This window comes from Neopsephotus bourkii, unplaced genomic scaffold, assembly GCF_033783945.1.
Source record: "Neopsephotus bourkii isolate Nb327-2 ecotype Australia unplaced genomic scaffold, CSIRO-AGI_Nbou_v1 NB_838, whole genome shotgun sequence".
NCBI lineage: Eukaryota > Metazoa > Chordata > Aves > Psittaciformes > Psittacidae > Neopsephotus > Neopsephotus bourkii.
Window position 1 is genome coordinate 131752 of NW_026901334.1, and position 15692 is coordinate 147443.

General features: G+C 50.7%; 2 protein-coding genes across 2 annotated transcripts in view; both read left to right on the forward strand.

Annotated features, from left to right (window-relative positions):
- The window catches only part of HMG20B (high mobility group 20B), a 132034-nt gene that overhangs the window by 103055 nt on the left and 13287 nt on the right, over window positions 1-15692 (forward strand). The gene's annotated exons all lie outside the window — the stretch shown is intronic.
- FZR1 (fizzy and cell division cycle 20 related 1) lies at window positions 62-14231 on the forward strand. Its single transcript, XM_061355806.1, has 14 exons — window positions 62-222; window positions 4371-4516; window positions 5098-5223; window positions 5429-5492; window positions 5899-6026; window positions 6474-6556; window positions 6964-7147; window positions 7341-7406; window positions 7881-7983; window positions 8617-8801; window positions 9946-10179; window positions 10261-10365; window positions 11240-11332; window positions 11679-14231. The coding sequence occupies exons 2-14, from the start codon at window positions 4448-4450 to the stop codon at window positions 11718-11720; spliced, it is 1482 nt and encodes a 493-aa protein (XP_061211790.1). The 5' UTR covers window positions 62-222; window positions 4371-4447; the 3' UTR covers window positions 11721-14231.

Genomic DNA, 15692 nt, shown 5'->3' on the forward strand with positions numbered 1-15692 from the left:
GCGGGAGCGGAGCGGGTGTCATTCTTCCGGGGCAGTGCCGGGGGGCGGGCGGTTGGCGGGTGGTGCCGGCGCCCCAACGGCTCCTTCCTCGCTTGTGCCCGCGATGCCCGGGCAGGAGGGGGCCGGCGCTGCCTCCGGCTCGGAGCCGATGCTGAGTGAGGGCTCTGCTGCAGCGCCTGGAGGCCGCGGGCCTTCGTGCACCGGGCCCGTCTGCTAACAGTGGTGCTCTGGAGCCAGGGGCAGGGGGGGACCCGTGTCCATCCCCGGTGGGTCAGAGTTCTGGCTGTAGAGCCTTTGCCCGGCCCTGCTCCAGGTGGTCTGGCTTCGCTGCTGTGGCTTCACCCTTTCTTGGCTTCTTTACCAAAGTGACACCATGAGCAGTGGCTGAGTGTGTCTGGTGTGGGCTCTAGTAGAAGAGCACCCAAACAGTGACAGAAACTTGGGTAAAAAGTGAATTGTTCCTGCCCAGAACAAGTTCATGATGTGCCATTGTCCACCCTATGGCATCTGAGGGAGAATGTCACCACATCCTCCATTAGGGCCTCGTTAATGTGGTGGGGATGTCACATGTTCAGCAGGTTACAGGTTTGAGGTCTTGAAAGCCCAACCTGAGCATCGTCTGGGGTGCTGGAGGGGAGAAGGAGTTGTTAAAGCTCATGAGGACTTTTGGGCTTTGATGCCTGCAGGGTGTTTTGTTCCCGAGGTTCTTCACAGTGCAACCCCTTGCTGGCAACAGCATCATGTACTAAAGCCTGATTTACTTTATTATTGACTCAGAAGCAGAGTTTTCTGGAGCTGTTGACTGAAGCCCCAGTTGAAGCTGTTCTGTTGTCTTAAGTCCTCGATCTGTTGTTGACCATTGCAGCCCCAGCAGGTTAGATGTTATGAGGAAGCAGACTTTGGAACAGCTCCACGGCCGAGGCTTCTTGGCAATTCTTAATCGTGGCTTTTAGTATATAAACTGCTAAAACCTCACCAAGCAAAAGAGCCTCTGAGTCTGGAATGCCTAACATGGAAAAACTCCACCTGTATAAAGACCCTGTATCCCTGAGGTCCAGGCACTTCATCCATCCCCACTCCTTTATTATCAGCTCTTGGTGTGCAGGGAAGTGGTGGAGTCTCCATCATGGGGGGTATTTAAAGGAAGTGGTGCTCAGAGACATTGGTGGACACAGCAGCGTTGGGTTAATGGTAGAGCTCAATGATCCTAGAGGCCTTTTCCAACCTAAATGATTCTGTGCAAAAGAAGTAAGTATATTGTAGGTAATCGCCAAAAGGAAAGCCGTTTTGTGCTGGTTGGTGAGCAGCGGACAGCAGAAACTCCATTTCTCCTGTCTATCCAGCAGCTTGTCCAAAATGTGTGTTTATGTGGGGAAAGCTGCCATCAGGTGACAGTGGAAACAGATGCAGTGGCTGCAGTTTACCCTCTCTTTCCTCTTGACTGTGCAGTGGCTGCACGTGGCTCAGCTCCCATCTTCAAGGGCCATTTGGTGGTTAGGTGAAGTCAAAGCAGAACACGAGGTCGATGCCTCTCCTCTCTTTGTCAAGTAGGAGCTCAAGGGAATAGTACCCAGCTCCTTCCCCAGTGTGTGTCCTAACCTCTGGCACCTGCAGAAAGGGATAGTGTTAAGCACAGCAGGAACCCGTTCCTGACATCCACGGGAGCAGCAAAACTTGTTCAGCACTTGATGTTTCTTAAACATGAGCTGCCACAGCTGAACCTGATCCTGCACTCAGCCTTCAGAGCTCTGCTTGAGCCTCTGGAACAGCCAGAGAGGAAAGAGGAGGTTCAAATGCTGTTTAACATAGGTACCTGCTAATGATTGCATCTCTCAAACTGAAGTTGTATTTCTGCTGCCTCTTGTTTGGTTTTCTTTGATAATAGATGAACCTCTTGAGAGACTTTCTGTTAATCAAATGCAGAGGTTGCCTTTGTCCCAGAGGCAAAAGGTGGCCCAGAGGTGACCCCATGGTGAGCGTGTGTTGTGTGTTCATGCTCTGTGTTTCTCCTGCCCTGCTGAAGACTTTGTACTTCATTCCGTATTTCCTGGGAATAGGTGTGTCCCTCTTGTTTGCGGAGAAGTGAAAGAGGAAATAATCCCTCCCTGCAGGCCATGGAAAGGGTGATGATCATAATGGTGACAATCTGAGAAATCCTCTGCTGGGTACGTGATTGTTGTGTCTGCTTAGATAAACCGTGTGCTTCTGACAGGCTGCTCTTCGCTGCAGTGAGGTGTGTGGTGAATGAAAACGTCCTCAAGGAAGTAGCAAACCTCCAGTTGTCCAAACTTCTTCTCCTAATTTACTAAAAGCTGGCTGGAGCAAATGTGGAACCCCCTCATCTGGGTCGTGGCTGCTGCATGGGGTTGATGGTCATGCTTGCATTTGAGCCTTGAGTTGAGCAGTTGAAAATGTGCTTGTCCTTTGAGTACAGCCCAGCAGGCGTGACTCTGGCTTCCCTTCTTTTCCAGTTATGGGGAAAATGGGGGAAGGGTTAGGGAAACATCTGTGCTGAAAGCGGTGGCCGTACCTAAGCATTGCCAATCTAAGAGGCAGCAGTAGCAGTGTTCTTGGTAGGCTTCCTGCAGTTTTCCCTTTGGGCAAGGGCTTGCATCTGAGAGCAACTGTTTTGTGTCTGAAAACCCTCTGGTCTTGTCCTGGTGTGCTGGAAGGTTGAATAGTGGAGGGACGGGTGTTATTTTACTGAAGGCTTCTCCGTAGACAGAGATTTTCCTGTTTCCTGAAGCTCTCACAACCCTGTGTGCTGGGTGTGAAAGCCCACGGCACGTGCAGAGCTGTCTGTCATCCTTGGCTCACACAGTTCCCTGCAGCATTCCATGACCTGAGTGTCCTAAATTAGTGCTGTTGCTCTGTGGTTGCTGCTCAGCATTCCTCTGTCACCTCTCTAGGGCTGTAGGTTGCTTTGGAAAGGTATAAATGAAGCCTAAAATCAGCTCCTTAAGGGGAAACCTTAGAGCAGCTCCAGTGCCTAAAGGGGCTACAAGAAACCTGGAGAGGGGCTTTGGGCAAGGACCTGTAGGGACAGGCCAAGGGAATGGCTTTGACCTGCCAGGGGGGAGACTGAGCTGAGCTCATAGGCAGAAGCTCTTCCCTGTGAGGGTGCTGAGGCGCTGGCACAGGGTGCCCAGAGAAGCTGTGGCTGCCCCATCCCTGGCAGTGCTCAAGGCCAGGTTGGACACAGGGACTTGGAGCAAGCTGCTCCAGTGGAAGGGGTCCCGGTCCCTGCCCTGGCAGGGGGTTGGAGCTGGAGCAGCTTTAAGGTCCTTTCCAACCCAAAGCTGTCTGGGATTCCATAATTCGATGATTCACGGTGTTAAGCCACAAAAGAAAGAGGAGGGGTGATGACCCACGGCATTTTTTGTTATTTTTGAGGTCCTGTTAGTCTTTAATGCAGATTTCATAGATCAAGGGTAGGTCAGGTTGGTGATGAGTGAATTACAAAAGGAGGGGGAGTGCTTGACATGCACTGCATTCATTTTTTTAACCTCATTTGTTAATAGCATCACAGACTTCTCTAATTTCTTCCTCTCAGTAATGCAGTCTTTGCCTCTTCACTTGGGGAAGCTGAACAGGTTGGCATGAGATACTCCAGGGATGCTTCTGCAAAAGCATTGGGATTCTTAATGGCGGGGAGGGAAAGACCTCTGCATTTCAGCATCTGTAAGAAGTCCAAGTTTCAGCACTAAAAGCTCAGCTAAAGGGAACGTATCTCTGCTTCAGACCATGCTCTAGATTTCATGTGCTTTAGCTTTCAGAGTTATTACAGAGAATTGCAATAGTTCAGTCATGTCTCACTGAACCCCTCTGAGCTTGGTGCCAGTTTCCAGCAGCAGACCCTGGATGGGTGTTTTTTTCTTTGAGGTAAAGCTCCCTGCAGCAAACCTCTCCTGCTGCAGAGGGGGCTGAGGCCTGTGTGTTAGATTCCACCTTTCCCTTTAGAGATGTTTGTCTTGGGTTGAAAGACCAACTTAGCATCTCTCTTCTGGCATTTGTGTCAGCGTAACCTAGGGGCAAAGCATGAGATGTGTGTGAGTTGGGCAGCAACATTGCTGCTCTGTGCCCTTCAGAGCTTGGAGCTAGCCAAGAGAAATTGGGAGAGCATGGGCATCAGCCATTGGATGTTAACCCAAGGGGCTGCCTAGTCCATAGCAGTGTGTGGTACTAAGAGTCTGCAGGACTTTTGACATGGCTAAAAGTTACCCCAGGCAGTGTCAGCACCACGGTGTGCACTGCTGTGGATAGGAAAAGTGGTCTTAGGTTGAAAGAATAGACAGAAGAGGTTGGGAAGAGGCTGCTTCTATATGAAATGGTGGAATAATCTGGTGGTTTTCTTGGCCTCTCTGTTGCAGCAGACTAATTACTGATTGGACTTGATGAGCACAAAATCCTGAGCCTGCTGGACTCCTCAACCTTTCTGCTTCCCAACATGGACCAGGATTATGAGAGACGTCTCCTACGCCAAATCAACATACAGAATGAGAACACAATGCCTTGTGTGAGTACCCTTGGGCTGTGAGCAACTGTGAGTTCCTGTGCTGTTCCAGAATAACTGAATAACTTCAATAACGAGTTAAGATATTTTAATGTAGCTTAGTGTTGCCTTCTAAATAAATATCTCAGTAAGCGTATGTAGAACATGAAAAGCTGGGGGCTAACCAATAAACTAACTGACTGCAGGGCTTGACACGATAGAAAAGTCCAGTGAGGGCCACCAAGATGGTTGAAATCAGCCCTTTTCTGACCTGGGGGTCCCTTCCAACAGAAATGGTTCTATGCCAAAGCATGTGGCTGAAGGTGAGGAACGTGCTGCTCACCCTGCAGCAGTCTGTACCATTCCGTCTGCCTTGACAGGGTCACTTTGAGAGGAAACACTGGGGAAGAAGCTGCTTAATTGCTTCTCTTGACAGATGTTCTCATGACAGTTGGACTCTGATGTGCTCACTGGTTCTGTGAAGAGGATAAACTAGTGCTTGGCTCTTCTCCTTTGGCATAGTCAGCTTTGACAAAACCCTGTTGATGTTTTTCAGATCCCTGCCATGATCAACACTTGTTCTTGTATGTGTCTTTTTAATTCAGGTAGCAGAGATGAGAAGAACCCTGACGCCTTGCAATTCTCCCATGTCTTCTCCCAGTAAGCATGGTGACAGATTCATTCCCTCAAGAGCTGGGGCCAACTGGAGCATCAACTTCCACAGAATAAATGTAAGTTTTCCTCCACTCTCCTGCAGTCTTGGAAGCAAGGAAGTGGCTGGCAGCATTGCTCTGCTTGTCTTCTGCTGCCTCAGAAGAGTTCCTTTGAGGGCATGTCTTCAAACAGGCTGCCCCTGTTGTCCAGGAGACTTCTTCACTTGTTATTTTACCATGTGTCATGATGTTTCTGTTGGTGAAAGTGTGTTACTCCCTTTAGGAAAACGAAAAATCACCAAGTCAAAACAGAAAAGCAAAGGATGCTACGTCAGACAACGGCAAAGGTGAGGTGACACTCCTACTGCTTGTGACAAAGCTACAGCTTTTGCTCCAAGCTCTGTTATCAAGTTTGGAAATTGAGGGAGCACTGATACTTCAGTGCTTATGCAAAAACACATGCTGGTGTGTTAGGAAATGCCCTCATCATGAAAGTGAGTCCCGGGTCAACCTCGATGGGCTCCTGACAAGCATGTGGGAAGCATGAGGCTATTTGTATCTCAATTTGTTGTGCCTTGGAAGCCCTTTAATGATGGTCTGTGGGGAGGGGAAGCTTGCTGCAAATCTTGATTCCAAACTGTGGCTCCAGGCTTATTAAGAGGCCCTGTGAATGTTAAGTGTGATCCTGCTGCTCCCTGTGGAGCTGTTTGCTGCTGCCGAGCTCCCCGCCTAAGCACACATTTGGGTTCACAGATGGCCTTGCCTACTCTGCCTTGTTGAAGAACGAACTCTTAGGAGCAGGGATCGAGAAGGTGCAAGACCCACAGACAGAAGACAGGAGGCTGCAGCCATCCACCCCAGAGAAGAAGTCTCTCTTCACTGTAAGTGAGTTACCTGACATTAAAACCAGCAGAGGTTTCACATGTGTGTCACTGGAACAAAGCACCTGGTTCTGCCAGGCTGCTGGGGCCAGCAAGGCAGTGCTGTTCCTTGACTGAGATAAGCTGTTGATAACAAAGTTGGGTGGCATGCAAGGTGACCAGAAGGATCTGCAGCAAGCTACATACTTCCTATTTCTGTGCTAGCAGGGAAGCTGAGTTGGAACCAAGTTTTTTTGGGCAGTGTGATAAATGACCAAATCAAACTTGAGAATTTCAGTGGAGATGAGGTTTTTTTTTGTGTGGTTCTGGAGTACATGGGAAAGGGAGGAACTGGAAAGTCTGGAAAACCTGGCTGTGGGTGTTAGAGTTAGCATTGGGCACCAGCGTGTGTTCTGCCAAAGTCCTGGTTGTGCTGGGGCTCTTACTGGATATGTTTTCTTTATGCAGTATTCGCTCAGCACAAAACGTTCTAGTCCAGACGATGGCAATGAGGTCTCACCGTATTCCCTGTCTCCTGTCAGCAACAAAAGGTAATGCTGATTCTCCACAGACAGCAAGAAGGGAAGGGCTGGGACAGAGGATTCACTGTGCTCTCCAGGGCTTTTTATTAAGGCACCAACAGTTGCTATGTGAAGTGGGTTTAGGAATCTGTGGAGATAATAAGTAGGGACAGTAAAGTTGTAAGAATTTTGTGCAGGTGCCCATCATGCTTTGACCTGTCTCGGGCAACTTCCGATAGTCAGTTTTACCTCTTTGCTCTCCGGCTCCTTTATAGCAGCACAACCTAATGCTTTCCAGTTTGGAAAGAATGTTGCAACCTCTGTATGCGTTTCTGTTGCCGTGGGGGTATGCTTTGAAGAGTGGCTACATCTGTGTCTACCATCTGCTGCCGGGTGTAAGATCCTGTCCTTGTTTTTGTATCTGTTTTTGTAAACAGCCAGAAACTGCTCAGATCACCTCGAAAACCTACTCGGAAAATCTCCAAGATTCCTTTCAAAGTGCTGGATGCCCCAGAGCTGCAGGATGACTTCTACCTGAACCTGGTGGACTGGTCCTCTCTGAATGTCCTCAGTGTTGGCCTTGGGACTTGTGTGTACTTGTGGAGCGCTTGTACGAGCCAGGTAAATGATCATCCATATCAAGAGAGTGAGGCACCCATTGCTGTAACATTTTCCAGAGCTACAGTAGGTGCTGTTTTAGGGATCCAGCACTCGCAATGCTTTGCCCCAGACTAGGTACTAGTCAGTGAGACAGTTAATAGCGTAGTTTGACAACAGCAAGTGTTCTTTAACTCCATTCTGTCCTACTCCCAAGGTAACCCGGCTGTGTGATCTCTCTGTGGAAGGAGATTCTGTAACTTCTGTGGGCTGGTCAGAACGGGTCAGTACAACATTGTCAATATCAGTAGCTGTAAAACTCTTCATTTAGACCCTCTTCTGGTAGCTCTTCCTTATAGGTTTCATTTCTTAGCTTGTTTTTCCTGTATTTTCCCAAACTTCGCTGTATGCATTACAAATCAAATGTGGTTTGCTGTTCTCGCTGCTTTTCTTGCTAAATGAGAGGGGATAGAAGGCAGCCTCTTGGATCTTGAGGTTCTCGAGGTATTTGCAAAGAGGTGTGGGAGGGAGAAAAAGTCAGTTGGCTTCTCCAGTTCTTGACAGTAAAATGCTACAATAAATACATTCCAGCCAGGCTGCTTGGCACTCTCAGGAGGGAAAAGATGTAAGATGGAAGAACTTGGTATACTTTCCCTTTTGTGGGATTTATCACAAGTCTTTTCCTCAGCTTTTAGCTTTTGTTTTATGTCTGTCAGTACTTACTGGCTTTACTGATTGTGGTCTTCTGCTTCTCTAGGGGAACTTGGTAGCTGTTGGCACTCACAAGGGTTTTGTACAGATCTGGGATGCAGCTGCAGGAAAAAAACTCTCCATGCTGGAGGGGCACACAGCCAGAGTTGGTAAGGAGGTGGGAGGAAGAGGTTTCACACGTTTTGTTTCTTCATGACTGAACTTTCTCCTGTTGTGAGGGATTTGCTTGAAATAACAGAACTTAAAGTACCAGAATTGATAGTGCTATGTCTTCATCAGTCTTCAAAATACCATCACTGCGGCGTTCTGACCCTGGGTGTGGTGGTGGTGGAGTCTTGCAGCTGGTGTTTCCACCATCTCTGAGGCATTTTAGGTTTGGTTGCAACATCTTTTCTCACTGCCCCTGGCTTCCTGTGTCAGTCCTGCAGGCAGGCAGATTTACACTGAGATTTCCAGTTCCCCTGTTCTGTGGGGACTGTTTTCTTTGCTCAGAGGTGCTATGAATCCGAAAGCTGGAGTGAGATTTGGGAAGTCAAGGCACTCTCCAAGTTTCTGTGCTTTACTGCACTATGAAATGGGGTTAGTGATACCTTCAGTAAGGTTGTGCAGTTTAAATCTTCCTTTGTACACTACTCTAGGGACTTCAGAGGGATATAAGGGAGATCCATCAGCACTGATTTTTCTTTACCTTTTTAAAACCTTGGCAACTTGTGGGATCTGTTCTGCCTCCACACTCCTGCAGGACTTCCACAATGTGCTCTTCTGCTCTCTCTGCATTCAAGGTGCCTTGGCATGGAATGCTGACCAGCTATCTTCTGGGAGTCGAGACCGGATGATCCTTCAGAGGGACATCCGCACACCCCCACTGCAGTCTGAGCGGCGGCTCCAGGGCCACAGGCAGGAGGTCTGTGGGCTTAAATGGTCCACAGACCACCAGCTCCTGGCCTCTGGAGGCAATGACAACAAGGTATGGTACTGCCTAGGAGCCAGGTGAGCCTCAGGGTCTCTGCATCTTCATAAAGAAACAGCAGACCCCCTTCCTTTAAGGATATATGTCCTTTCTGAAAGGGGTTTTTGTTCCAGTTGTTGGACCGTGTCCAAACAAATCATGCTGAGCCTCTCCTCAGACTCCTCTCTCTAATGAAATTAACAAGGCAAATTCAATTTTGCTTCTGTATTTGGCTAATTAAATCTAGAGCTTGACTCGGGGGTTTGAGTGCAACAAAGCTACTGGTAAGCTGTGCTTCCTGACTTTACGTAGGTAGAATATGGTAGCTTATTGCAGTAATGTTTATCTATGCAGAAGGAAACTAAGTTTAGAGCTTTAGAAGTTTTAATACCTATAATGCAGGCTTGTAGTTCACTGAGCACCATATGGAAGAAGCATCTGTTGTGGAGAAGCAGTGCTCAGAGCCCTTTGGAGTGGGTTGCTAGGTAGTGAATTTGCCCAGTGCCTGTATGACAGCGTGGTTGTACCCAGTTCCTCCTGCTCAGAATAACTTCTAATGAACCTGAGCATATTTCTAAATGTGTTCTGGAATAATACAGCCATAAAGAGAAAAGAAGGTTTTGAGTCATGTTTAGTGATGGCATAGTTTTGGCTTCCTAAGCTTACCTGAAACTCAGCACTCATCCTGAGAGATAGGCCTACCTGGGGCATTGAGGCTGAGCTGGTGTGGTCCTTACTATCAAAAACAGTGCAGGGCTGAGCTGCTAATGCAAGTACCCAGAGAAGCTGTGGCTGCCCCATCCCTGGCACTGTTCAAGGCCAGGTTGGACACAGGGGCTTGGAGCAACTTGCTCTGGTGGAAGGTGTCCCTGCCCATGGCAGGGGTTTGGAGCTGGAAGACCTTTAAGGTCCCTTCAGCCCAAACCAGTCCGGGATTCTATGGCTGTGGCACTCAGAATGGCTCCTAAGCTGAGGTGGTGGCAAGGTAGGACTGGTTTCAGGGCTGCCAAGTACAGAGTGGAGATGCATGTGCTTGGGCAAGGCTGTGGGAAACCACTTTGTTGCCCAACTGCCCTCCTCCGTCCCAGTGCAACATTGTGGTTTGTTGTGTGCCCGTAACACCCACTGCAGCACTAGTTTGATCACGTCTCTCCTCTGCCAGCTCCTTGTCTGGAATCACTCCAGTCTGAGTCCTGTCCAGCAGTACACCGAGCATTTGGCAGCAGTGAAAGCTATTGCCTGGTCTCCACACCAGCACGGGCTCCTGGCCTCTGGCGGGGGCACCGCTGACCGCTGCATACGCTTCTGGAACACGCTCACGGGGCAGCCCTTGCAGTGCATTGATACTGGGTCACAAGTGTGCAACCTAGCCTGGTCCAAACATGCCAACGAGCTGGTAAGTTCCTTTCTGTGCAGTCCTACTGCTGAGCTGTCTCCTGTTCAGAAGCTTAATGCATGTTTCCCTTTCCTCTTCCAGGTGAGTACCCATGGCTACTCGCAGAACCAGATCCTCGTCTGGAAATACCCCTCCTTAACTCAAGTAGCAAAGCTCACGGGGCATTCATACCGAGTCTTGTATCTGGTGAGTGATGGCCCTGTCTCTGAAAACCTCTGTAACTTCTGTAGCTGCTTTATCTGGCTGCAGATAAAGCATCTTGTTGGGGCTCCTCTTCTGTGCTGAAGATGAGGCCCAAAGCCACAGTGCCAGTGGCACTGTAAGCTGCCTGTAGTCTAGGTGGAGATATGAATGCTGCCCTGTGAGAAAATGCTCTGCATCTGGTTTTCCTTGCCTGCAAGGGTTACCTTTCATTTGCTGCTATGGAAATGTGAGGTTTTATTAATGAATAGCAAAGCCTGCCAAAACACTTCTAAGGAAGCAGAAGCATCTCTTTTTGTTCCCTTAAGACTTGAACACTTTTTCACTGGTGACTGCCAGCAGGGGAAGAATTTGATGCTTTTAGTCTTCCTAATTTGTCATTAAAATGCTTGGTGTAGTTAATCCCCATCGATCCCATACCTGTTTTGTTACTGCTGCACGGGGCTTTCAGTGGTGGACTCACAACAGAGATGATAAATAGGCAAATACTGTTTTGTGAAGTGGATTCCAACCAAAGTGACTAATAGAGCTGGCAAATGCCAGTCCTATCACACTTCCTGCCTTAACACATATTTAAAGTGTGGGGAGGAGTTGCCTCAATTACAAATGGGTTGGAGTTCCTAATACAATAATCCTTTTTATGATAATTCTACCTATGTGCTCCGTAGCTGCATAAATAATATGCAAGTGTTTGAATTGGCACCTACTGGGACTGAACACTGCACATGAAAGCAGAGGTAGCTGCTTGGTTTCTCACCAAGTAGGAAGGAGAGTTAAATCTCTCTTTCATTCCAATGAAGATTTGTTTTCAACCTCAAAAATGAAAGAGATACTAAAGGTTGCTCTCTCTTGGCCTTAGGCAATGTCCCCTGATGGGGAGGCCATAGTCACAGGAGCTGGAGACGAAACCCTGCGTTTCTGGAACGTCTTCAGCAAAACTCGCTCGACAAAGGTAAAGATGCGTGTGTTGTGTGCATGGCTGCAGCTCTGTCCTGCCTTGAGGGGGTCAAGTCAGTCCAAGCTTGCTCTTTTCCACTGCCTTGTTTCTGATCTCATCACCAGACCCTGCAAATTGAGGGCTGGATGCAGTGAAGGGTTAAACTTTGCAGAGATATGAAGCTTGCCTCTGTGTGCCCAAGGCAGTGGGAGAGGACATCCTTCTCCTGGCTGCTACAGGGCTGCTGCACACAGCAGCATTTTGGGGAGCTCACAGACTAGCAGTTATTTTAATGCAGACCCCAAAGGGCAGATGGAATAGTGCTGCAGTGCTTAGCCCCTGCCTCATCTTCTCTTGTCAGGAGTCAGTATCCGTTCTCAACCTCTTCACCAGGATACGCTGAGACCCAGGAGACTGCAGGCTGCCATACCAGGATGAAACCACTACCTTGGTGTGCATGGACCCCCAAGTGATTCACCAGAAGGGGAGGGAGTGCCAATGGGACTGGAGGACGGACCCAAGAGATGATAATTAAATACGTGCTTGTGAACATGCTGGGCAGTATTTGGGGTAGGGTTGGGGAGGGGAGGGAACTGCCAAAAGTTTATGGATCCATCCTTCATAAAAGGGTACAAGAGAAATGTTAAACCTGCATCTTCCAACCCTCATGTTGTGTACTGGAGAAACCACGTGTGACATGGACCACCGAGATGGGACCAGCTGCTGCGTTGTCCCCTCCTGGGAGAGACCAGACCATCTTTGCCTCCGTAGGAACAACTTTACTGTGCTGCTCTGCGTCCTGCTGTCCTTGGATGCCATCAGTGGAGGTAGGAGCCAGCCAGACCAGTTCAACATCACTCACGCATGGGGGCTGGATTCCAGGCTTGTTGCCTGGCACCCCCCTTAGAGAAAGACCCTGGAGAACTGTTTCTTTCCTTGTGCTCCCCGGGGGTGCTGTGACTTGATACAGTTATTCTAGCTTGAGTTTTGCTTTGGTTTAGGCATGCTTGACAGCTGCCTTCAAATCCATTTGGGGGGCTCAGCTTTGGAGGAGACTTGAGGCTCCATCGTGGAGGTTGCACATTCAGAAAGTGCTGAAATTGCTGTTGCATGTTCTGGGCTGATTCTTTTAATTAACAGAGAGGAAAACCAATGGCTTGAAGAAACCCTACCAACAGCCACTGTGCAGGTGGAGCTTCCCACAATGTTGTTTGTGGTGGGCTGGTTGCATTGGAGTCTTCCTGAGGACAAAAGCAGTTGAGATGTGTCTGTGAAAAAACCACTCGTGTGGATCTGGGTTGTTTTGGAGAGAGCAATGGCCTCTTCTGGCTGGAAGAGGGGAATAACCCCACGTCTGGATGAGAACAGGGGTTCTTTTTTGAAAGCAAGAAGCATTGCTTTATTTTCTAACCCCCCAGGTCAAAGCCAGGGCCTGTTGTGGGGGTTTTGGGGGGTTGTTGTGGAGGTTTAAGTTGAATGAGAAGAGAGTGCCTGCTGGTGAGCTTGGGGTGAGCCGTGGCCTGAGCTGTGAAGTGCTTGTGTGTTTGTGTTGCTTTTAATTTAAAGAGAAGCTGTTGTGCTTGCAGCGGGCTGTTCCCCTCTCACTCTGCCCATGTGCCAATGCTCTCCCTGCCACACCAGAATGGAACCAAGTGCTGTTTTGTCTTCCCAGTTGGATTTTCCTGGCTGTGTATATAGACCTTGATCTGTTCTCTGTAGATTACATAAGTGATAATGTTTCTCTCTTCCTTTTTCCTTCTTTCCCTGCACTGGGCTGTAATAGGGATGTGATTTTCTCTTCCCCAGTGCCACCAGGATCCGTGGTGTAGGAAGCTCCACACGGAGAAGGGCAGCGAGGTGCTGCTCTGTTCACTGCAGCCTTGACTACGGGTGCCATTCACTAGTGCCTGGATCAGGCTTTTGGTGTTCCCTTTGCATGTCACAGGGATGTACAAGGCCCTCGTGTGCCAGGCTGGCAGCACCCAGGCTCCACAGCCCAACCTGTCAGCCACATTGTGGTCTTACAGCCTCACCTGCTTCCAAAATGTCATGTCAAAGGGATTTCTGACCCACCTTTTCAACACAATGACTTTAGTGTAGGGCAGGGGCGTGGAGTTTGGTTTAAAAACCATCCCATGGCCTTGCAGCCCCTCTCTTGTGTGCTACATTCACAGGCACTGTTAAACTTCCAGCATGTGGAAGGAGCACTCAAAGCACTGAGGAGGAGTTAAAATTAACTTGGCTCATTAAGTTGGTGAGAACAGGTTTGAAGTCAAAGGCCACCTGCAGCAAGACACTGGCTTTCCAAAGCTTCTGTCCTGTCTGCTAACCACCGTATTGGGCAGCAGTTGGGCCCAGGGTGGGTGTTTGCACCGGGGCTGGAGATGGTTGTAGCTGTTCCTGTGGATTTTCCTGTCTGTTGTGAGTTTCCTTCTGGTGAAATCCCAAAATTCAGGTGGCTTTGTCTGTTCTGGAGCAGGAGGGAGCTGAGCCCAGGGAGATGCTGCTGACTGGCAACAGCCATTTGTGTGTCTGTCCCTGCATCAGGCTCTTCTCTCCCCAGGGACTCCCACATCCCACATCTCACTCTGGAGTTACACTGGGAGCAGGTTGGCTTCTCTGCTTCTGGTGATGGGGGAGGGAATGAGCTCTTCCTATGGACCTGGCACAACCTCCTTCCTAGCAGTGGTGTTCCCAGAGGTGCTCCCTGGGGTTTGGGATGCTGCTATGTGTGTTCTGTGTGAGCACAGGCAGAGGGCAGAGCAGAAGGGCCTCCCTGAGTCTGGGTTGTGAAGTCTTGGCCATGGGGCACTGTTATATGTAAGATGGGGACAAACCCCACAGCAAGCACGTTGTGACTTGTCCGTGTAAAACAATCTAACTGGCATTAAACAAGGTGTGGATTTATGGCTCAGGATGGCTCTGCTTCTGCTTTTCCAGGATGAGGTATGGGGAGCAAGGGCTTTGGCGGTGGGGGGAGGAGCAGTGGGAACCTGGCTGGGGGGAGATGGGGCAGCTCTTCTGCTTGCTCAGTCCCACCAGTTGGGGTCCTGGCCCCTCCTTCCAGCCTCATCACATCCCAGTGCCTCCAAGGGCACCCCCAAGTGGTGGGGACAGCCACAGAGTGTCCCCTGCCTGAGCCCTGACGTGCTGCTGGTGGGGACACAAAGCCCAGCCCCATGCTCAAGCAGGCCCTCGGCTGGAAGACAAAGACCACGGCATAGACTGATCTGCTGCAGGGCAGAGCTGCTTAGGGTCGATGATTAAGAGGCTGAGAACCCCCAGTACTCCCTGGCCACCAGCCATGGGTGGGGCGTGGAAGCCCGTGCCTCAGGTCTGAGCTGAGCTGGGGGGAGGGAGGGGATGGGGTGAGGAGCTCTTGGTGGCTGTTTCCGCCCTTCCTGGGGACCCCCTCAACCAGAGCAGACGGGGGTTGACAGACCTCAAGGGCTTTCTGGTGGGAGGACCTCACTGCGGGAGGGGCCCTGATGGGACCCCAGCATCCCCAGGGGCCCGTCTTGGGCAGCAGCAAGCCCGCAATGAGCTTGGGCGACTGCACAGGAGGGATATTCCAGACCGTAAACCATCATATGGTGACGCCGTCCTATGATTCCAGCCTCTCGCCCCCTCCATGGGGTGCTGGGACACAGCCATGACGCCCCAGCCAGCCCTTGTGCACGTTCCCACAACACACATGCGCACACAGCACACACGGACCCACAGCACACACATGCGCACATAGTACACGGACCCACAGCACACACATGCGCACACAGCACACACGGACCCACAGCACCCACATGCTCACACACGCACCGCACACGTGCGCACACACCCGCGGGGCGGCAGCTCCGGCCTGCCCCGCTGTACATGTACGTGACCCGGTGCCCACGGCACAGGAAGGCGGTGGGAAGCCCACTCAGCTTCAGGAGGAGCCCCCCCATTGGCTATCCCGGGGGGGGGGGGGGCGGAACATCCGCGCAGCACCCAATCATCACGCTCCAGCGCTCCTCCGCGGCAGCCATTTTGTTTGCGGGCGCTGCCGCCATGGTTGTTGAGGGCGGCCATCTTGCGGTGCCGCTGCCCCCCCCGACCCCCGTGCGCGGCGCAGATCCCCCCAGCCGCGGGGCACCCCGCAGATCCTGCCCCGGGCGCGCAGTGACGGTCAGGGCGCTCGGCTGTGTTTGTGGGGTTTAACTCTCTCCTCTCGCAAGGGCCGTGTCCGGACTGCCCTCACAGAGGGGCTATACCGCAGCGCGCCCCAGGGCTGTGCCAGCACGGGCGGCTCCTCCGGGAGTGCCCGGCCGGGCCGGGGGGACACACAAGTCCAGTGCAGGGGACACGAAGCACCCCCCCCTCAGCCCCCGGCGCAGCG

What these genes read in the sequence shown, in the direction of transcription:
- FZR1 (XM_061355806.1), top strand. Translation starts at nt 4,448, where the DNA reads ATGGACCAGGATTATGAGAGACGTCTCCTACGCCAAATCAACATACAG. An exon ending in GGAGCGCTTGTACGAGCCAG is followed by an intron (nt 7,148 to 7,340) that starts GTAAATGATCAT and finishes CCTACTCCCAAG; the next exon opens with GTAACCCGGCTGTGTGATCT. An exon ending in CTGGAGGCAATGACAACAAG is followed by an intron (nt 8,802 to 9,945) that starts GTATGGTACTGC and finishes CTCCTCTGCCAG; the next exon opens with CTCCTTGTCTGGAATCACTC.